Below are 23,260 nucleotides of genomic sequence, written 5' to 3'. Positions count from 1 at the left end.
CATCCTTTCAAAGATCAAGGGAAAACACCTATGGTTGCCACTAGTGCAATTCAATAATATATAGATCACCCCTCCTGGGTACACAGCAAACTGAATGTCCTGGTTCCTTATAGTCGGGTTAGGCTATGGTATTGGTTCTACCCAATGAGTCGTGAGTTTAAGTGAGGTATGTCCTTTCTGGCTGCAGCATTTAGTTACTAGTGTGAGCCCCACTACTTTCTCTTCCCCTTACTACAAAGACTGTAGAAGCACACGATGAAATCTCTGTCAGCTTGTCCCTGAGTTGCCACCATGAGCAGAAGCTCCCCTGATGACTTGCGTTAGATGCACAATGTGAGAAGGAAATAAACATTTTTGGGGGGTCAAGTCACTGGGATTTTGGGATCGTCACAATAGCAGCACCTAACCTTTCCTGACTCATTATCTAATACTAAATTGGGTATTTCCATGTAGTTAGCCATTGTCTGGTGGTGTGATGGGGCAGTCATTTTTATTTATTGGAGAGGAAGGTGGAGGTTTCACTTTCTTCATGAAAGGATTTACATATTTCTCCATGGAGAGTGTATCAGGGTGGGATTTCTCGAGGCCTGGCCCATACCAACCTAGAGTAACAAGAGGGTTTTTGATTAGGTGAAAAATGTTATGCTGTAAGAGGCAGACCAACAGTAGCAATAGAAAGGTGTGTTTGTGTGGTGGCCATGGAGTTGTGTGCCTTTCAGCTCTCCAGTAAGAGAATCTGCTATTGGAGGCATTGTTACTTATCAGCTACAACTGTACTTGTGAGGAGGCCATGCTTTCCCTGGGGCTGCTCCCATCCAGTGGCTGAGAGGAGCAGGGATGACATTGCTGGCCTCTTCCCAGCCTGTGCAGGACCAGAGAGCACAAGTAACTGCATGAGCAGGTGGCTTTGACCCCTACACCACTTATCACAGTTGTACCAGCGCCCCTTCCCCACTTTGTACCTGTGACCACATGGGGGAGCCCTTTATGACCAGCTGTAAGGAGGGAAAGGGCCCTAGCTGGTTTATAAATGAGCTGGTTCAGTCTGTGTGTACAAGCTGAAAATGGATGGCACTGGCATGTCAGGCACACCTGGGGGTGGTCTTGAAAGACAGTGGCAAGGGAAAGTCTTCCCCTTAACGGGTAGAGCTTTGAGCACCTGGCCTGGGGTCAGAATGGGCTGGCTAGCTGGTCAGGGAGAGACAGGACTAGAAGAGGCTCCCAAATGAACAAAGTCTTGTCCAAGGGCACACAGAGTGCTTCTGAGAGAGGCGGGTGGGGAGGAGTTGGTGAGTGGAGAGCTGGGGTCCATAATCTCCAATAAATTTTTAACCTCCTTTCCCAGCCCAGAGTGATACTGGAGGGAGACTTCCTAAGAAGCTGGCGTATTTCTACTCCCTTTTGTTTCTCTTTGAGAACACTACCTTGGAAGATATTACTTCTTTTAAGTTCTTTCCTCCAACCCTTTTGTTTTGTCTTGAGACAGTCTTGCTCTGTCTCCCAGGCTGGAGTGCAGTGGCACGATTATGGCTTACTGCAGCCCTGGCTTGCGGGCTCAAGTCGGGGCTCTCCCCCTACAAAATTGAACTAAACTTCCACCTTGTATTTTGGCACCACAGTGGCCTGTTCTGTTTTAAAAGTTTTGTTTTAAAAGATTAAGAATGGCTTCTGCAAAATCAAAACTAATTTAAACTGTGCTGTTGCTAATTCCCCTCGGCTTGAAAACCATGGCTTCCACTGTCCCGGGGTATGAAGAGGTCGATGCGAAAAGCGGTGGGAAAGCCATGGGAAGTGAGTGATGGAAGCCAGAGGTTTCCTGGGCCCAGACAGCTGTCCTGCTCAGTATCTTCTAATCCAACAGAGAGGAAACACAATGACCTGGTAGAGTACTTGTTATTATATTTATTTATTTTTCTTTTAGCTATTTACAAAATTTCATTTCAGTATATTTTTCAGAAGCATAATTTTACGTTTCTTCATATTTTACTTTGTTAAAGTCCGGACCAGTCAAGGTCCTTTTCATGCAAAGATGTACATTTAATGAGGACAAAGAAGCCACCCAGTCACCTCGTGAAGCTCTGCTGCTTTGTGCCCCTTTTTGGGTCAGGTCATCCAGGACACCCAGGTCTTGGTCTTTCTCCTTTTTTTCTTGATTTTCACTGCCTGGGCCCAGCATCACTTCCAAAGACCTACATTTGTTTGATTTTACTGTATTTAATCTGCTTCACAGAATGTTACCGACTTGGCTGACCTCTGAAGAATCTCCCGGTACTGCCCTATGTCAGGCACCACAGCCAGTTGTGCTAAATTCGGGCACCTTTAGCTCTGCTGACTACTGACCCTGGGCATGCAGTCCATCCGGCAAGATAGTGAGTGCAAAGTCTCACACAAATTGAGTCAATAGAAGTGACCCTGAACAACTGGGCTATTTCACAATTTAAGTTTATCAAAGAGAAATATTAACACCCTCTCCCTCCCTCCCCTGAAAACCCAACACTGATAATATAGATTTTATATTGATCACAGGACACTACACAACAAACACAAAGAGACTACACTTCTAGTAGGACAAGTCACGATTTCCTTTGATGTTGGGCTATGGAACAGCTAGAAAGTTACTGCTCATCACCACAGCAGGGTACCATGCGAGTGGATAGCTTAATAAATGCATTCATTAGTTAATAGCTTTAAGGGTTAGCTATCATATATATGGAATGAGGAAACCTCATTAGGAATGGCCACAGTCTCAGCAAAACTCAGCTCTAAATATGCAAAGACTTTGAAGCCCTGCTATTAACAAGATGACATGAATTGTAAGAATACATTTGACAAGCTCTATTAAGACCCACCAGATCGTCCATGACCTGTGCAAAGGCACCCCACAGTGGCAGATGGAACCGGCAAGAACTTGGTAGGGAACGTGTCACACATCCCCGCAATAAAATGATACTTCAGAAAGACAGACAGGGGTATCCTTCCCATGGGATAGTGGCAAAGAAGGGATCCTGGGTGGGGGAAGTCGATGGGAAGGAAAGAAATGGAAGGTGGGTAGAAGAGTAAAATAGGGGTTGCTGCATCCCAGATGCTGCCCAAGCTCCAAACTACCAAGCATTCTGCACTTCCAGAGTTACTTGGTGTGAGGTGAGGAGAGGGATGGGATGGAGGCAGCTTGCTGGACAGGGGGTGACTGTAGGCTGGGGAGGGGCTGGGAAGGGGTTGGGGACAGCTGAGGACTCAAATGACACAGACGACAGACCACATACAAGACTCAACAAGGGGAGATCTGGCAATGTGCAGGCTAAAATGACCAAATCCATAGCAAACTCAGAAGGTTCACGTTCCTGAAAGGGTGTCACTGCCAAATCTCCACCTCATTTTGACACTTAACCTACAGAGTATGAGTCGCAGTAGAGTTCAACTGCTCTCATTGCAGCACGTTAGGGCAAGATATCCTTTTTAAGGTATAATATTATATCTAGCTACATGGATCTATAGAGATATTTACAACTGGCCTCGCTGCCCTTCCTCTGTGCTGTGAAGCCTTCATGTGCATTGCTTCCAGACAAATCTTAAAACCCTCTTTTTCTTCACACTGCTCCAATCTCCCTTTATGACTTTATCCCAAATGAACTGCTTGCCACCACAGGGCTGAAAGCACCTCCAGGGTGCTGGAGACCCAAATCCACGTCAACCAACCAATGCTTAGGCTCCAGGAAGCCAGCCTTTCAATAGCCACATTGGGAGCTTCAGATATGGAGTCACTGCTCTCCCCTCAACCTGAATCTCTATTTGGGGTGTCCAATTTTAGCTCTTCCAGTGGTAACTTTCTTGTTTTCAACGGTTGTACAAGATTTGTGTGGTGTACGTGTATGTGACTGTACAAGTGTCTATTCTCGATGCCTCTTTCAGCCTCACTCCCCAGCCTGTTACCCCCAAACATGTTCTTCTAGGACAAAGTGAAATGCTCTCTACTTGCAGCTTCTTCCATGGATTCACCACTTCCTACCTCAAGGCACTAGCTCACCACTTCTTAGGACTACATTCACTTCCACAGTCTTCTATCTAGGAGACAGCACAGATGGATGGAGGGACAGGGCAAACAGTGGAAGGGAACCGGGAGATGCTGCTCCCTGGAACAGGAAGTTGGAAAGAAACAGTCAGTTAAGCAGCCCGGCCAAAAAGGGCCCCTCCACCATATGGGAGCAGGCCAAGGGAATTCTAGTGGTTCTAGAAGGGTCACCAACAGGGAATACATATGCTTTCAGGGGTATTTCCTTTCACACCCATTCAAATCAGATAAACATAGATATGCAGACATGCCCTTATGTACATGCACTCAGCATAGACCCATGTGTACACAAGCACACACATACATAAGCCACACTTTCACAGGGATGTGCACACACACGCATGCATCCACATGTTGTAGATATAATTCTGTACACACCAATGTAGATTTACATCACTAGACACGGCACTATGAAGCTTCTCAAATGGTTGTATATGTACATACACCCACCCTGATGCATATGCATACACCCAGGTATATACAGAAACACAAACACAGAAGCACAGTTAAAGGGTGAGTGGGTAGAGGGGTAAGGGACTGAGGGAGAGACTGCATAGGGAGGAAGAGGTGGCATATGTTGAGTGCTCGGCAAAATTCACTCCCTCACAACCTCCATCAGTGAGGTGGAGCTGCTTGGCAAGTTGGAATGCTGGCCAATCCTACTTCCGTTAGGGGCCCTGCTCAGTGGGCAGAGAGTGTGTTCTCCATCTGCTCATGTCACGCTCATTGGCTGGTCACCAGCCTATTCCTGCAGAGATGCCCCAGGTGCTATAGGATGTGGTGGGGGCCCTCTGGAGCACCCTCTTTGGGGAGGGAAGAAAAGGAAATGCCTCAGTTGAGAGAGTCAGGAGGAAAAAGACAAGAAAGAGCAAGTAGGGTGGATCTACCACTCACTGGCTGCGTGTCCTCAAGCATGCGGCTTAAGCTCCATTCGTTTTCCTTGGAACACTGGCGACAATGTGCTTTGCCTTCCCTGGCTTACAGGGCTCCTGTGACGCTCCAGTGATGTAATGGGTCAGGAGCTTGTTGACACTTACTATGCACTAGACAAATAGAAAGGATTAGTATATAGACTTACAATAGATATTCATCTGCTAGTGTAGATCAGATGGTAAAATAGCAAGTGTGAATTATCCTAACCTTAGTGCTTATTCACCAAGTGCTGTAACTGGTGATCAACTCAGCAACTGACAGAAAGCTAACTCCTGACTTAGACAGATGTATTGAGTCTCTATTGTCAAGCGTTCTGAAGCAGAAATATAGGCAAGACAAGTTCCAATCCCTCCGAAGAGGCCAGCTCAACTGTGTAATTTCCAACCTGACATCACCCCCACCCTCTGCCAACCCCACACGCTGAGTATGTGCTCTCTCACCCTGATGTCTCACTCTGCAGCCCCATCCACCCACATTCCCCTTCCACCCTTGCACCAAAACACCACACTCAAATGCAATACAGTGGGGGAAAGGCACTTACAAATGCTCCCTAAGTCTCCTATAGGCAGTTCCCTGAACTTCTAAGCCATGGCTAGCCCTTTAGCTATGAACCCCAGCCCAACCCAGCGTGACTTTCTTCTATAAAGCCCTAAGCAGAGGGTGAGCAAGATCCATAATCCCTAGGAGGAAACAAAAAGAGAAGAAAAAATGTAATGAAAAAGAAATGTTGACACCTCAAGGGGGACAGAAAAGCCCCCAGAAATGTTTGTGGGCAAAAGGCCCAGATCCTTGCCCCATCCCCCAACCTGGCTCTTCTCTGTCCTCTAAACATTTCCAGGGGCTTTTCTATGCTTATTCCTTGTTACAAGTCTTTGAAAAGGTGAGAGTCTTCTAGCAGGAAAGGAAATCCATGTGCTGTATACCTCCAACTCCTCCTCAATCCCTTCCCTTCCAGCTAGAACATGTTCTTTCCAATTACTCCCCACCTCATGTTTATAAAGAGAAGTATGAACTCATTGGATTGCCCAAATAACCACAAAATAAAAGCAACAAAGGAAAGAGGGAAAAACAAACCCAAAAGAAACGGTGAAAGGAGCACAGCACAGTGCTCCTGCCGTTCTGGAGCACTGGGGGACTAATACATATGGTATACCCAGTAAACAATGTTGAACAACCCAAAGGCCAGAGGGAAGAGGAACCGGGACCACTTGTCGACCTTTGGGACGTAGTCAGGGTTAAAGAGATCGAAGGAGAACCCTTCAGTGAAGGAGCACCCAGGGCTTGGGGGGCAACTATCCTCAGACTCTGAGCTACTGTCCTTCTCTTGGCCATGGGCCATGAGCTCATCATCATTAAGGCTCCAGGTACTGTTAGTATCACACTTGAATTGCTCCTTAATGGCAAGGCAGTCGCTCTTGTCATTGTTGTCGTCAAGGTCCCAGCCTGCTTCTTGCACACCCTTCTTGCCATGGTGAAGCATGGGCTTCCCACTGGGGCCATGGCCATGGCACTCATCCGAGCTCAAGCTCTCACTGGAATCTTCATGGTCATGGGTAACACCATGGCCATGGGCTTCGACACGGTTGCGGATTGCGGTAGGAATAATACTGTCATCAGCCTGGAAACCATTAAAGTGAACACCATAGCTGTGCCGGGCCTGCTCTGAGGTGGAGGGGAGATCGCTCAGGCTTTCTCCAGTGGCCAGGGGGGCCTGGCCTGAGAGAGAAGTGAGTGGGCTGAGGCTTTCCGAGGTGGCCAGCTGGGCCTGCTCGGAGGTGGACGTCAAAGAACCGAGGCTTTCCGGGCTTGCCAGGGGGGCCTGCGCTGGGGTGATGGGGAGAGAGCTGACTCCGTCTTCCACGTTAATCAGGCCATCCTTTGAGGAGATAATGGATAGGCTCATCAGTTTCATATCGCCTAGATGGCTATGCACTGGGGGGAGGGAGGAGGGAAGGGACTTCCCTCATCAGCACTTGCAATGTTACTGCTGATCTCTTTGACAGATAGAGCCAGCTCCTCGTGGGGTCTCTGGTGTTCAAGGGGTGAGGAACAGGACCAATCGGCTGTTAGCATGCAAGGGAAGGCTATGGAGGCTGCCAAGCCAGTGTCTCGCTGGAGGCAGCTGCTCCCTCAGGAGTGCTGTGTGGCGGATGGATGCCTGCTCAGGTGGGCAGGACCGGGCTTTCTGCGAAGGAGGGAGGTAGCTGGGCATTAACATACTGCCCACAGCAAAAGCCTCAGCATTGCCTTGGGAGTCTGAAGTGCCAAGGAAGGAGGGATAGGTAGGCCAGCCTCTCTGGTGACTGTTTTCCTTTCAGCCTCCCTGCGCCCATCTTCCCTTCCAGCTTCATTGCCTGCTCTGGAAGCATGCAAAGTGGACCAAATTCAGTCCAAAGGTCTGGAGAAATTTAGCTCTGCCACTTACTTGCCTTGAGACCTTGGACAATGATCGTCTATAAAGGAGTGATGAGAAATAGTACTACTTCTTTGTTATATGTTGTGTGTGTGCTGTGTGTGTGTGTGTTTTGCGTGTGCGCGCATGTGTGTGTGCGCGTATTTAAAAAGCTACGAAATGCAAAAGGGTCAAAAGCGCTAAGCCTGGGCTCAAAAGGTGCTCAGGGAAAGCTGATTGTCAGTCAAAAAGTCAAACCTGCACGTTTCCCACCACCACTTGCTGGTAGCGGTAGCGGGCAATGACTCTTCGGGGTCTCCTGCGTCGCCTAGGCTGGCGCCGAGGTCCTCGACTGTAGAAAAGATAGTTGATGTAGACATACTCCAGTAAGGACAGGAACACAAAGAACAAGCACACGAGGATATAGATATCAATGGCCTTGATACAGGAAATGTTGGGGAGCTTATCCCGCAGATGTGAGTCGATGGTGGTCAGGATGAGCATTGAAGTTAAGCCTGTAAGCAACACAGTACAGGCTTAGTCTCCTCTGATGGCTAACATTCTTGGCAACCTGTCAGGCCCACAGCCAAACATATTTGGGGTGAGGAGGGCCCACAGCAAAGGCCTTCGGCTCTCTCTTTATTCCTTTTCCCCCATCTTTAAACTCAGCCCACGCTTCAATGGTTCAATGACTTCTTATTGCTCTTAGGGTCAAGTCTCAAACCTCCAGCCATGGCTTCATAGCAATTGACATCTTCAGCCCCACCTTGTCCTATGATGGCTCCTTTCCCTTTTGCCTTTCTTTAGTTCTTGGGAAGGTTTTCTGAGCCCTAAACTATTACACAAATATAAAGCTTTAGTCCAGAACGTTCTCCTAAAGAGGGAGGCTGAGGAGTCTGCCCCACAGATGGTGAAGGAGAAACCAGACCTGGATCTGGGACACATTGACATTCTGCTGGATGGGGCCAGACAAACCAGGGAGTTGATCTCTTAGGTCTCTTCTTGGTACTGCTCAAACATTTTTCTTGGCTCCGCATGCTTAGACATAAAGTACAAGGTCTTCCTAAGCCTGACCAGGCTGTCTTTGTGCTGCTCTCCTCATCTCCTCAGCTCCTGTCCCAGACACCCTGCGATTTAGCCCCCTTTTAATGGCCCCTATGGTCTAAACTTATGACTTGTCCATTTACTTATGGATTCAAGAACTAATGAATTCTGGTACTCGGGGCTCAACGGGCCAAGATTCCAACCTTGATTTTTTTTCACATCTGTCTCTAATATCGGTCTCTCTATTGGGGATTGGCTGTGCACCTGTACGAAGGTGCAAATGTCTATTGGAAAAATCCTTATTTCCTTGCCTGTGTAGTCACACACTGTTCCAGGTACTTTTTCCTTACTCTCAACTTTTTTTTCCGAGCCAAATGACCCAAATTCCTTCCTGGGACAGAGACAGAACCTACCAATTGTCACCCTGGCTGCAGAGGAATCATAGTTCATCCAAAACGATATCCAAGAGGTAATAGTGGTGAGGACAGTAGGCCAGTAGACTTGCACAAGGTAGCTGTTAACTTCCCTCTGAACCTGGAACTTCAGTATCAGGCGTATGTAGGAACCTGGCAAGGAGACACACTGGAATTAGGGTGGCAGGGCTGAGGGGCATTTGCAGCAGGGTGGAGAGGTACAGGATGGAGAAGGAGGGGAGGAGGGGAGAGCAATGGGAAGTTCAGCTTGTAATACTCCATCCAGAGGCATCCAGCTTGGGCAGACTGCAGATCTGGTTCTGTTTGCTGCACTAGCAGGTCAGTGACAATGGCGTATCTCAGTAGGCACATGAGCATAGCAAGTCTGCTCTCTCCACTTTCCTTTCTCACTTGCTCCATGTTAGGTGAAGTTTTGGAATGGAAGAGGCAAGAGATGTTCCCAAGGTACAAACAGATGGAGGGTGAAAGGCCAGCCCTGAGAGGAGCATGACTCTTTTACACCTGCAGAGTGTTGTGAACCTGGCTAAGTGCTTCCACGGCCATCCCTCATTGGCAGTGGATGAGCCATTTGGGCTTTATTAAGGGGGCCTGGAACCAGTAGGAAATGGAAAAGGAGGCATCAGAGAATAGGAGCCAAAATCAGAGGCCGCTAGGAGTTTATGGAGGTGCAAGGCAGACATGAGACAGGAGAGAGGGAAGGGGTCAGACCCACCTGTGTAGAAATACACCTCCTTGCTAGTAATCGTCCTCCCCAGGAAAGTGAACTGAGGGATATGCAGCTCCTCAGTCATGTGGATGGCGTTCCCATTGTCATCCCAGAATAATATGATGTCTTCAACCGTGTAACCATCTGGGAAGGAAAGAAACAGAGGTAGTCTCAGATTCTTAGAAAGAAAGAAAAGCACAAAAAAGACATGCTACAAGCTCCTACCCACTAACTTGCGCACACTTTCCCAATAGTAAGGTGACATTTTCCCAGAGGACCGTTTGTGCTCTAAAGACCACCTAGTCCCAGATGCTGTATTTATACATCTATCTGTCAATAAATCATCTATCACCTATCTGTCTCTCCACCATCTTTCTCTCTTTATTTCTATCATCTATCTATCCTCTATCGTCTATTTATTTTGGGAGAGAGAATGGGGGGAGGGAGGGAGCACGGGAGATACACTGTCCCTTTTACTGTCAATTCAGCCTCTGCTTCCCTGATCACCACAGCCCCAAGTAGGGAAGAGGGGGCCATAGGAGACATACGTACAGCTCTCCACCACCAGGTTGCAGGCCTGCTTGTCCATAGGGAATTTATGCAGATCCAGGGAACAAGCTGCTGTAGTGGTGAGTCTGCAAAGGAAAACAAAAAGGAAGGAGAAAGTGAGTCAAGCCTAGGCAAACAACCATTCTGAGGAAACTGCAGGGGTGGGGAGGGAAGAGTTATCCCAAGGACTGACCCATGTGTAGAGAGGAGAGAGGAAATTTGTTTGTGACAAAGTAACCAAGAGACCTGGCAGCACATAAACAGAGAACACACGTATGGCATGTCAGAAAACTGCAGGGTGTCAGATGGGAAGGGCCCTGGAGGAAACTGAATGCAGAGACCGAAAGGGGTGCTTCCTACAGAAGGAGTGAGGCTAGCAAGAGAAAACTGTGCTACACCAAATCAGCTGAGACTCCAGATGCAATGTGGAGTGCTGGTGTCAAGTGTGCATGTACAGTTGGGAGCCTCCATCCAGGCCTGCCTCTGGCCACATCTGTACACAAGCCAGAGGTGCAGGCCTATGTGGGTACTGGGGACTAGCAAAATGTCGTTGGGTGCAAAATGGACAGAAGGGATAAACATATCTGTGGTGGGCCATGGTACTGTTGACAGTATATGAAGTAGGCAGGAGCTTTAAGTTGCAATGTGGTGGGTGCATCCATAAGAAGAATCTGGCCAGGCACGGTGGCTCACGCCTGTAATCCCAGCACTTAGGGAGGCCGAGGCAGGCGGATCAGGTCAGGAGATGGAGACCATCCTGGCTAACACAGTGAAGCCCTGTCTCTACTAAAAATACAAAAAATTAGCTGGGTGTGGTGGCACTCACCTGTATTCCCAGCTACTGGGGAGGCTAAGGCAGGAGAATTGCTTGAACCCAGGAGGCGGAGGTTGCAGTGAGCCAACATTGTGCCACTTACTGCACTCCAGCCTGGGCAACAGAGTGAGACTCCATCTCAAAAAAAAAAGAAGAATCTGAGGGGTCTCAGAGGTGCTGAGAAAGTGGGCGAAGTGTCCAGTGGGAGAGAAGATAAGACACAAGCTCTCTACAGCCTCCCCTGGGAGGCTCTGCTCTATCCCTTATTCTGCCCTTCTCATCTGCTAACCCCAGCTGAGTCCCTTTCAATTGCTTCCTTGAAATAATTTCCATTTTGTACACTGGATATGGTGTGTGCGTGCACGTGTGAGTGCATGTGTGTTTTTCTCCCTTCTATGAATCCTCCATGCAGCATTATTCAGCTAATTCTCCCTTTAAGTAGAACAAGTGTGACCAGTGACCTGTTCCCTGTGAGTCTTGTTATTTTCTGATTTCAGAGCCTGGGTCTGTGGGAAGGTGGATGGAAAAAGGAAGGAATGGAGCAAGAGCTCCACAGAGAAAGAGAAACCCAGAGATTAGATCTGTAAAAACCGTAAGAGCCGAACCCTGGTAGCTACTTCTCAGACACATTTTCTGAGCTAAACTGATCTCTTACACACGTCTTTGGAGACAGCTTGTAAGAGATGCCGCTGTGAGGAGAAACTTGGTGACTGTCTCCTGTGCTATAACTAGACTAGTGAGGAGGTTCAGCTTGCAATTGTTCTGTGTGTGTGGAGAGCCATAGACCAGAGACCCATGCCACACACACCCTGCCCCTCCGCACTCCTGGAGGCCCTGCATGATGCAAATATGATTGATGGCAGAAAGCAGGCCCCCTCGTTGACTGCATGGACTTCAGCATTCATCTTCTCCCTCCCTCACTGCACGGAGAGAAAAGACAAAGATAAAGAACAGAATGCATGCAACACTAGGGTGGAGGGAGAGGTCTTTCAGTTGAGGGAATCAAGGAGGACTTCTTGACCAAGGGGGCATTTGAGTTAGGGATTTCAGGGTGGGCAAGGTTTCAGCTCATGGAAAGGGGGAAAGGACTGACCAATCCAGACAGAAGGAACAGCAGAAACCAAGGTGTGGGGACAGAACAGCTAAGGGTCTCTGTGGGAAACTGAAATTTCCACTTTGGCTACTGGGTGGAATGAGTGAAGGGGGAAGTTCAAGACGGGTTTGGAAAGCAGTGGGTGCCTTTGTGTGTCCCTTAGAGTGTGTTTGTAGAATATTCAGCAGGAAGAAGGAAGTCTGCTGGGACATCCCCAGACCCCTAGGGGACTCACCGGATGCCATACCGCACCGTTCCATCTGGGTGAAGCTGAAACACGCGATTTTCCACAGTCACATCGTGCACGAAAGCATCCTTGCTGTTCAGAAAGTAGCAGTCAGGGACCCACAGCTTCTCATGCATCTGATAGTCCAGGGTCAAGTTCAGGGTGGTCTCATAGTATGCTAAGCGTGAATCTTTCCAAGTCTGATGAAAAAACATCGTGATCGTGTAGTCCTGGGAAGATAAATGTAAATCCCAGTTGTAAGTTTGGTTGTCCAGCGCTCCATCCTTGGTGTGTGTAGGGTATGTGTGTATGTGTGCATGCACTTGTGTATGCAAGTGTATGACGTATATCATAACTATATACAAGTGCGTGAAACATACGGATGTTTAAAGAGAGAATAAAATGAATCTTGTGTAATTAGAATCCAGGTTAAGAAACAGAATATTACCAATAACTTTCAAACCCCAATGTATGTCTTCCAGAATATATTTCCCTCACAGCCCCAGCAGTAACCATTATCCTAGATTTTATGATAATTCCCTTGCTTTGTGTTAAGAGTTTTATTGTCTATGTATTGCTGGAAAACATATTGCTTAGTTGGACCTGTTTTTAAAATTTTATCTGAATGAAATAATACTGTATGTATTCATAATTTGCTTCTTTCACTCAACATTATCTTTGTGAGATTCACTCAGGTGGACATGTGCAATTATAATTTGTTCGCCTGCTTTTCTGGATAATATACGAATATACCACGCAGATTATCACATGAACATGCATACCAAAACCATGATGAAATGAAAATGATGAAGTAAAAGTTCCGCTTTATATCCCTGCCGAAAGCCAAGCGCCGAAAAGCTGCAGAGGGTTCCCAGTGCTTCTGCTTCACCAACATTGGTATTGTCTGACTTTTGACTTTTGCTAATTTGGTATGTAATGGGTTCTCATTCTGATTTTATTTTGCATTACTAACAAGGCTAACCATCTTTTCATATGTTTCATATATTTACCTGCTGTTTAATTTTCTTCACAGAAGTGATATTCTTGTTCATATTTTCTGATAATTTTTCTATTAGTTTAAAAATATTCTTATTAATTCACAAAATGATGCATATTTTGAATATGTCCTTCATGCTGCAAGCATCTTAGTCCACTGTGATTGATCCTTTCACACTTGTTATAATGGTTTTGTTTTGTAAAACAGGAGTTCTATAAATTTGGTTACACAGAATTTCAATATAGTTGAAGTTACCAGATTTATTTTGTGTGGTCTGCGTTCTCCGTGTCTTTTTAAAGAAATCCTACTGCAAGACATAAAGCCAGTGTTCTACACTATCTTTTAAAAGCTTCATAAGCCTTTCACTTTTAAGTCTATAATCCATCTGGAGCCGAGTTTCTGGATGTGGTGTGGTGTAGGGGTTGAATTAATGTAGTTTTTATTCTGAATGGCTGCAGTGTCCCAAACCTACCTTGTTCCTTTATGTGAGTTCTGTCACAGGTCAGAACAACTGGACTTGGATTATAAGCCTGCTGTTTGTTCCATGTCCTCTGTTCCCAACCCCATAGCTGAAACTAACACACTTACCATATTCATTTCTGAGATCTGTTCAATGCTCGTGACATAAATAGATATTCTCACAGGCACAGGGGCACCTAGAAGACAGAAAGACACAATTACATGAAAGGTAGAATAAAGGTTAAGAGCATAAACTTGGGAGCCAGACTGCCTGGGTTTGAACCCTCTTTGAAACTTGTTAGTTGTGTGATCCTGAGTAAGTCACCTAACCCTGCTGAGTCTTAGTCTCCTCATGGGTAAAATGGGGATAGTGATAGCACTGATCTCATAGTTAGAGCAAGGCCTCGCCCACGATATGTGCAAAGGAAGGGGTCAGGGCAAAATAAAGAGAACGTCAAGGGATGAAGCACTCCTTCTAAACGTTTTCCTGAAAAAACCTGAAAAGCAATGAGCCCAAAAGCAGGAGCCAAGATTCATGGCTGCGTGTGCACATGTTTGTGTGTGTGAGTGAATGTGCGTGCTTGTGGGCGTACATGTGTGTGTGTGATTGTGTGAGCTGTGTATATGAGTGTATGTGAGCATGTTCGTGCGTGTGAGTGAATTTGTGTGTTCATGTTCAGGTAAATGTGCCAGTGTGTGTAATCATGTTTGTGTATAAGTGAATGTGTGAGCATGTTTGTGTGCTTGAGTGTGTTGTACAGAAGTAGATCTGTGAGCATGTGAATGTGTGTAGGTGTGTTGTGTGGGAGTGTATGATTGTGTTCATGTGCAAGTGAGGGTATGACCAAGCATGTTTGTGAGCTTGTCTGTGTGTGAGAGTGAATGTGTGAACATATACATATGAGTTTATGTGAGGATGTCTGTGTGTGAATGTGTGAGTGTGGTTTTGTGGGACTGAACATATGAGCATGTCCATAAGTACGAGGGTGTTTGTGAGGAAGTGTGAGTGAATGTGTGAGTGTGTGCATGTATTACAGTATGTGAGCCTGTTCATGTGTTAGTGTATTTGTGAGTATGTCCATGTGTGAGTGAACGCCTGCGCATGTTCATGTCTGTGAACTAGTTGTGTAGACGTAAGTGTACATGAGCGTGTTTGTGTATTGTGTGATGTGTCCACCTGTACTGGCATACTACTTATGTATATGGAAGACTACATTAGCATGTTCGTGTATGTGAGAATGCTCATGTGTGGGTGAATGCAAGAGTATGTGTGTAAGCATGTTAATGTCCATGTACCTATCAATGTAGATGTGCATATTTTCAGCAGGTGAGTGAATCTGTGAGTATACTCTGAACACGTTCATGTGTGTGAGTGAATATGCAAGTGCTTTCATGTATGTGAGCACGCCCATGCATGAGTGAAAGTGTGGTTATGTTTATGTGTGTATGTGCGAGCATGTGTTTGTGTGTGAGGATGTTAATATGTGTCACGTTTTTGAGTGAATTTGTGAGTGTGTTTGTGTATGTGGGCATATTTGTGTGTGGGTGAATGTGAGTATATTCATATGTGTATGTAGATGTGGGAGCATGTTTGTGTGTATGTGTGTTAATGTGTGAGTGAATTTGAGCGTGGTCTCATATATAACATGTGTAGTAAATGTGTGAGCATGTTTGCGTGTGTGAGCATGTTAAAGTGTGTGAATAAATTCGTGAAGGTGTTTGGATGTGTGAGCATGTTTGTGTGAGTGAATGTGTGTGCATGTGAGTGTGTTAATGTGAATAAATTTGCATGTGTTTGTGAGCATGTTTGAGTTTGAGTGAACGCGTGCATATGTTCATGTGTGGATGTGGACTTGTGAGTGTGGTGTACGTGAGCATGCTAATGTGTGAGAGTAAGTGAACGTGTGATCATGCTCAGTGGGTGTGTCTATGTGTGAGAATGAATTTGTGAGCGTGTTCATGTGAGTCGGTGAGTGCACAGGAGAGGGTAATTGTGTGTGTTAATGTGTGAGTGTGACAGTGTGTGAATGTTTGTGTTAGTGTACTTCTGCCTCCTAGCTTTTTTTCACACCCAGGTGTTAGCACTGTCCACTTGCAGGACTCAGATGTGTTCATGGATGTGAAAATATGTAGTACACTGTAAGGCACTGTGGGCAAATACATTTTTATTGTTCGCTCCTCAGCTCAAAGCTTTCTACAGCCAGTCCCACAGCAAAGCCCTTAGTCTCCATGTATTACATCACATTGCTGCCAGGGAAACATGCATGACGCCTGCAATTCAGCCTGCTGGTTTTACTGCAGGCTGATTGCCCAGAAGCTGAGCTGCAAAGAGAGAAATGTGTTATTCCAAGCCCAAAGCTTCACAAAGGAAAGCTCTATTGGGAATAAGCATCTGAATGGCAGCCGTGAAGTAAATGAGCCTCTGTGTTAGGGTACAGCCCAGACTCCAGCATCCAGGCCTGTTGTGAACAAGCCCCAGAAAAGTGTTATGTGGTGACAGGAGTTCCAAGAAACACAGTTCTTGATGGCTGCCTTTAGGGCTCCCCACATGCCTTTAGAGAAGGGAAGCTGTGTTAGGCAGGCAGCAAGCTCCAGAGGGGCCAGCCAGCTACACCTCAGTGTTAGACTTCTCTAGACCATTCCGCATGATTCAGGCAACTCCTTTCCTTATGGTGGAATGCTGGCGACCCCGAAGGGCTAGGCCAGAAGCCTGTCCAAGGACTCCTAGTTGAAGGGAAAGTGGGAGCTGAAATGCAGTTCACATTCCCCTCACCAAGCCATGAGTCCTGGCACAGGGATGCAGCTCAGAGGAAGGGGACATTCTTCTAATTTATCCCCTTAAAGGGGAACCTTTTGTGCCAGTAGTGGTCAGGATGAGAATCTCCATGAGGAATCCCATATCCCTAAACAGATAACGGGGGTGGGGAGGGGATGAGAAACGTCCTGATAAGGAGTCCAAATACCATGTCTAGGATGGTGGCCCCAGCCCATCACTGTCACACCCTGTCCCCTCAGGAAGGCAGGAAAAGTGGTGGGGGTAATCACCTCCCTTTCTCCTGGAACCTTTCCTGCCTCAATTGTACTTCCTATCTAGCAGATGAATGAAGGAATGAAAATATCTCCTTCATTCCTTCACAATATCGGGTGCCTAAATCATGCCAAGTGCTAAGCTAGGTGAAGCCCTCAAGGGCGGCCTTTTGCCACAATGCAGAGTCCCAGTTCTCTTGCCTAGAAGGAATTGGCTTTGTTAATTTTCTCTGGATCGTCCTCCTCCTTTTCATCCTCCTCCTCTTCTCACTGTCCCCCATATGCAAGGAAGGAATAAGGCTCCTGTTTGAACTGGACCACAGTTAGGTGAGGCCTCTGCATGTGGAGTATGTGTGGGGAAGTGAGGGGAGGTATGCCCTGAAACTCTACTCCACCTCTGACACAGAGGGGAATTTGACTCTGTGTCTAGTGGGGGAGTCCTGGAGTCCCCAGGCGCTGACTGCCTTGGCCCAGCTATCCCATCAACTGGTCTCTCTTCTCACACCCACCATGCAACAGCCTCAGACCTAGAGCCTGTGGTGCCCCCTTCTGTTTAAATGCTAGAAGGTCCTGAGTTGTCCTTGCCCTCCTACCTTCATCGGTTTGGCTAAATCAAGCCAGGGATCCAGCTTTTCTCACACGCTGCAGGTGTGCACATCCACAAAGCTTAGGGTAACCCTCCCCAGAGATTGATTCTTGCCCCTGCTCCCTCCCCCGGTCCTGGATGCCTGCAGAGATGTCAACCTGGCCCTGAAACAGTGGGGAGAATGTGATTGGTGTACTCAAATGGTTGTTGGTCAGTCTCTGCTGAGAAACGTGAGAAAGGCAAGACAAAAAAACGAAGTAGCTACTCCCACGTCACCCATTGGTGCTTGGTGCGACTGATCCAAAAGATTCCAAAGTCGCTGCCATACAAGGACGTGCTGCCTGTACTCTAACACCTGGATTCCCATATGGCCAGACCTTTATCCCTTGGGGGCCCACCCAGAAGACGCGCTGCTGTTTTGCAATGAAAGAGCCTGCCTTCTGGCCTTCCTACCCTAGCTTCCCAGTATGCTCTCAGCTTTAATCCCTTGGGCTGTGCCTTCTGCTCTCACACTTCGGAGGGAGCAAGGGAGCTAAGGGGAAGCACCAGTTCAGGGTCCCACCTTCAAAGCTTAGGGCCCAGGGCTACCACTTTGCTTTTCAAGGTGGCGCTCCCCAGGCCAAACTGGTCTACCGCAAGGGCCGAATCCTCTCAGCTGTGTTTTCTTAGGGTGGAGACAGAGGGTATTTGGAAGACCTCTATTCATATGCATAAATGCAGATCATTAGCTTTCATTAACCCTTTGGAGTGGGAGCTTCCTTTGAGCTGGAATGTAACTAACCTCTTTTTAATGGACTGTTTCTTTTATTTGTCCTTGATCTAGGTTTCCTAGGTGTCCCCTGGGCTAGAGAATGCTGCGTTTGCTATGTCGGGTCAGGGTAGCTTGCCTGTCACTTAAAGCTGTGTGGTCCAGGCTAGTCGCCCTTTTTAAATGGGAGGCTAATTACAAAAATGGGGGAGGAACTGATGTATGATTTTCCTGGGGGTTTGTGTGTCAGTTTCTTTGTCATTTCTAATCTCAGCACCAGAGACCTGAGTACTAGGCTGAGGAGTCTGGATTTTATTTGGCAGTTAGATAAAACCATTAAAAGTTCCTGAGGTGATCCGGCTGGGTTTATAAAGACCACACTGACTGCGGCGTCTTATATAAACTGAGAATGAGGGAGCTGAGGTGGAAGTTTCCAGGGCCTGGGTGGGTTAAGTACACTAGACAGAAAAGACCGTGCTCTCAGTTTTGAACTGGCTGAATGGGACAAGTGCCCAGGGTGTGAAGTATGTGCTCAAGTAGAAGAATATGTGTCCTTCCAGGAGCTGGAGCAGAAAACTCTAGCCTGAGAAACACAGCACGCTGCATCCTGTACACTCATTTCTGTGCTTAGCTCTTTGCCAGCCACACCATTGTAAGGGGAGTGTGGAGGAGGTAGAAGGCTCTCATGCATCTGAAGGCAGAGAAGTGAGAGATATTACAGGGTGCAGAAGGCCTGGGGGTGCTTCCTTGCTGGTCTCTGCAGAGTCAGGAAGGTGGGATCTGGAGAGGCACAGGTGTAGAGCCCGCAGGATACCACTGGTCAGCTTACAGGGCAGGGCTGGCTTGCTGTGTCTCAGGTCTAGGACACCTAACCCAAGTTCTCTAGTGTTTGGATATGCCTTACCTCCAAAATTCGGTCTCAGGCGGACATCGTATCTTGACAGCACCCTGTCCAAAATCTTTTGAACCACAGCTTCATTTGCACAATTTTTGCTGAAACAGAGAAGTCATAAGTAAATGCCGGTCGACTTGGGGCCCACTTGCCAGTGGTTGCCTTGCTAGGGCCTTCTCTCCTCCAGCACATACGCAGATGTGTCCAGTCATACGTGTACACACTCTCTCTCCCTGCTCCCCTCCCTCCCCATGGTGAGTCAGCCAGAAGCGCAGCGGTGACGCAGACTCCTCTTTCCTCCCCCCCCCCACCTTCCCAGCTTTAATCCAGAAGGTGGGGCTCAGAGACTGGATCCCTGTTACCAGGCAGGACTCGGGGTTGAGGAGAGGAGGCGGTAGGAGAAGGGGAGACGAAGAAGAGTGGGCAGATGAAAGCCCTCAGAAAAATGCATTACTTCAACCCCTTCAAGAGCCCCATCTTGCAATCAGCCTCCACGCTGTTTTCTAGGTTGGTGGGGGTCCTCCTTCCAGGGGCACCTGATTGCCCCAGGAAAAGTCATCTTTTGCTCTCAGTGCCCTCGTAAGATGAGCTCAAAGTTTCATTTCTCCTTACCTGGGCTAGGGCTGGGCATTTTTTAGTCACTTTTATGTCAACCTTGTTTCTGCACACCTCTGTTTTCCAGACTTGGCATATGGCATAAGACACCCAGAGAGAGCCTTGCTGGTGTAGCTGAGATTTACGACCCTCATCCAACCAAACCATTTCACATTCTTGGGGCTCAGAGCTCTCCTCGGAAAGACATCTATTCTGGGAGCAGGTATATCTCTTGCTGAGCATGTGCTTCCACCCTGGAGGTGTCTTGGGTGAGCATAGATAAGTGGACCCAGCCCAGCTCTGCGGAGGGCTGGCCTTTCCAGAGATCTCTGACATGCTCACCCAATTCACCTAGACCTTCAACAGGGCTCCTTCCCCAACAGGGCTGTGAATCAGAACAGGCCCCGGCATCACTGTGACTCTTCAAATCTTTGACGCATTGCCCAGGGAACGTCAGCCCCTGCAAGTGTGTGTGTGTGTGTGTGTGTGTGTGTGTGTGTGTGCGCGCGTGCGTGCGCACGCGCATGTGTGCATGTTCAGTGACGCAGTATGGTATGTTGGGTTGAGGGCACTGCAGGGCTGTCTGCTGGAACCTTGCCAAACTAACACCCCCTCCCCCCCTTTATGAGTACATGTTAATTTCTGGCTTGCCATTTAAACATTGTTAAAAATTATTCCTAATCATCTTTAATCAAAAATTTCATTTTGCAACATCCCAAAATGTGCACATGAATTATTCCCAAATTAAAGCAATGCATTCCCACCTGTTTCCAAGCACACATTACCCATGTGCCAACGCTCAGGATCTGTGGCCACCCCAAATACACATTTCTGTGTGATTTACATGTAAAGGCTTCAGATATTCGCACACCCAAACAAACTTGAAATCAAAAAGAGAAAAAAACCGGAGTCTTCAAATATTTTCACACGACTAAGTACAAAAGCACACCCATCCCAGACCACACGGTTCGTGGTTATTCAGACACGATGGCACTGTCTGGGCTCCGATGGGTTTGAGTTAATCATTTCTATCTGCCGCATTGGAAAGAGTCCCTCACCCCCTCAACACATGCATGCACGCGCGCGAGCCTCAGGAAATGGACCAAAATGTAGACTCAAACAGGTGTCTCTCCTGTCTATGTTTTGTGAATTGCCCGTCATCCTGTACCCTCCTCCCCAATCCCACAGGTGCCAAAGCTGGGGAAAGCTGCCGGGAACCTTAAATCCTTGGGGATGGATGGACAGATCCTGGGACGAGGGCAACCCCCGCCCCCACCCCTCGGGCTGCGGTTTAGGCACACGCAGGGCTCAGTCAAGCTCCGCAGTAACAGGTGGGCGGAAGCACAGGGCTCCATTTCAACACTCCACTCCCACCTCACCCCTTCTAGGGGCCAACAGGCAGGGCCCGGGCGCCAGGGCTCAGCGAGCCCGGGTCCGAGTCCCCCCCAGCCCGCTCCGTCCAAGAGGCCAGAGGTCGTCTGCCCGTCTCCATTCCCGTCCCCGCCGTGCCTAGCCTGGCGGTGCCCGCTTACCAGTTGAAGAGGTTCAGGACGACTTCGGGCACAGCAGAGGAGAACTCGAAGTGGAATTTCGGGATGGGACTGGGGTAGTTGCCCTCCGCGAGCCAGGTCCTGATGAGAAGCAGGATCACTGCGGCTCGCAGCATGCCTCGGATGCCCATGGCCGGGGCGTTCTGGGCGCCTGAGGGCGCGGGAGACTGGGCCGCGAAAAGGAACAGAGGTGGGCTGGGAGAGTGGGTCACTATTGGGGCCAGGGAAGGCGGGATTGCTGGCCCTTCCCCAAAGAGTCGCCTCTAAGGAGAGAGCAGCGAGGGCAAGGGAAGTAGGGGGTGCGGGGGTCGGCCTGGATACCGGAGATGAGAGCCCGGGAGGAGCAACCACCCAGCAGCTCTGCTGGACGCAGCTCCCCCCCGGGCCCGCCCGGCAGCTGCGAGGTGCGCTCCGTCTGCGGCCGCTCCTGGCTGCGACTGGGCACAGATCCCAGCTCGCTGCTGGCTCCGCCCACTCCGACGGCAGCGCGGGCCCAGCCAATCGGACAGGTGCCAGGAGCCGCACAAAAAGGCGCGCGCTCCTGCCTCCGCCCGCAGCCTGCGCGCCGCCCGGCCCCCGCCCCTTCAGGCTTCTGCAGTCATCCCCCGGCCATCTCCAGACACAGACAGGGCGGGGCCGGGCTGGGGGAGGGGGAGGAGGGCCGGCTCCTTGGGGGCTGGGCCGGGAATCCGCCTCAAGGGGCACTGGGTCCTGTGTCTTCTCTGCAAAATGTGAAATGTGTGTTTTTCTTGGAAGAAAGGGCCTGTGCCCGAGAGTTGTATTTGATGGTGAAGGGAGTGTGGTAAATTGACTGCCATGGCTGAATCTGCATTCTGAAAGACTTGGACAATTTTGGGCATCAGGAGGTACCCAACGGCTGGTTACTCCGTACCCTTGAGCCTCCAGTAACGCCGCGTGCCTTGTCTCTGGATGAGGTCAAGGAGGATCCTAATGGGTTTTGTTACAGGGCTCTGGCCACAGCAGGACTGCTCCTCCATCAGGATGGACATTGGGCTACAGGAGCCCAAGAGTTGCTTAATACTTAAATTTCCTAGAGTGCTCTTCACCCCAACTTTGGGTACTCAGGAAAAAGACTCAGGGAACTGGAAGGGCTCACCAACTGGGGTCTCTCTGAGATGTGGTTGTGTCTCATCAGCCAGGGGATGCAGAATGGTGGTTCAGGGCTGACACCATAGAAGGGGAAAAAAAAGCCAAGGTCAGTGTTTGGGGTGTTCAAGGGAGTTAGGCACTGGAGACCAGGGTATGCCAATGTTCCTGGGTTCTGACCCCATCATATGGAAAAGCCTGACATTTTGACTAGAGGGCTCTTATTCTTTCCACTACCTCAGACACTGGCCCTATGGGACAGAAAAATCGTGGAGGATAAGAAATGTCTCCACCCAATTGCCTATGTCCTTCCTATCGCGTGACAAAGCAAGTTCAGAAAGCTTAGAAAGTGGCCTCACCAGAGCCCATAGGGCAAATGGGTAATCAACAAATAGAGCTGCCATGTTCACCGGCATACCACCTCCCACATCACACCATTGAGAAGAGTTGAAATCAAAATGGATTGCAGGTTTACTTTTGGTTAACTAGAACATTCACTGAGAAACACAACATCTCCCCCTTTTTTCCCCTCAGTATTTGATGAACTGAGTTGAGATTGCTTGTGCCCAGCAAAGCATGTCTTACCTGGTAGGCCAAGCAGTTTTGCACAGCTGAGGGTTTAACTCTTTTACCACTCCCCCTTTAAAATCATTTTAGAACCGTACTTTTATGAAAAATGTCTCTCACAGTTTCCTGCCTTCTTTTAATGAGCAGAACACCCTCACACCTTTCTTTCCCATCTCCCCTCTTTCCCTGGCCATTGCAGTAAGGAAAAAGGATGATGGGACCCATTTGTCAGGATCACATATGAGAGCAGATTAAACCCACCTCTACTGCTATCAGTCCTGTCCCATCACCTCTGGTCACACAGACGTCCTTGTAGAGAAAATCCTTGTTTGCCAAAAATGTTAGGGCCATTCTGGGGCATTTTGTCCAGCCAGCTCGGTTGTAATGTAGGGAAACTGAAGTCCAGAGAAGAAAAAGGGATTGGCCCAAGGTTACACAGTAGCAGAGGCCAAAACTAAAAACCGTATTTCCAG

The 23,260-nt window shown here is 48.3% G+C and overlaps 1 protein-coding gene across 1 annotated transcript; it reads right to left on the bottom strand.

Moving 5' to 3' along the window:
* Positions 1–1,870: 1,870 nt before the first annotated feature.
* On the bottom strand, positions 1,871–21,552 carry GABRQ (gamma-aminobutyric acid type A receptor subunit theta). The gene is made up of 9 exons (XM_002832254.5): positions 21,096–21,552; positions 18,982–19,070; positions 13,846–13,913; positions 12,270–12,490; positions 10,131–10,213; positions 9,585–9,722; positions 8,852–9,004; positions 7,653–7,909; positions 1,871–6,878 (listed from the first exon to the last, which is right to left on the bottom strand). Exons 1-9 carry the CDS (start codon positions 21,242–21,244, stop codon positions 6,138–6,140), a joined length of 1,899 nt encoding a protein of 632 aa, XP_002832300.4. The 5' UTR covers positions 21,245–21,552; the 3' UTR covers positions 1,871–6,137.
* Positions 21,553–23,260: the final 1,708 nt, after the last annotated feature.

Source organism: Pongo abelii, chromosome X, assembly GCF_028885655.2.
Source record: "Pongo abelii isolate AG06213 chromosome X, NHGRI_mPonAbe1-v2.0_pri, whole genome shotgun sequence".
Taxonomy (NCBI): Eukaryota; Metazoa; Chordata; class Mammalia; order Primates; family Hominidae; genus Pongo; species Pongo abelii.
This window is presented reverse-complemented; position numbering and strand designations above follow the sequence as displayed.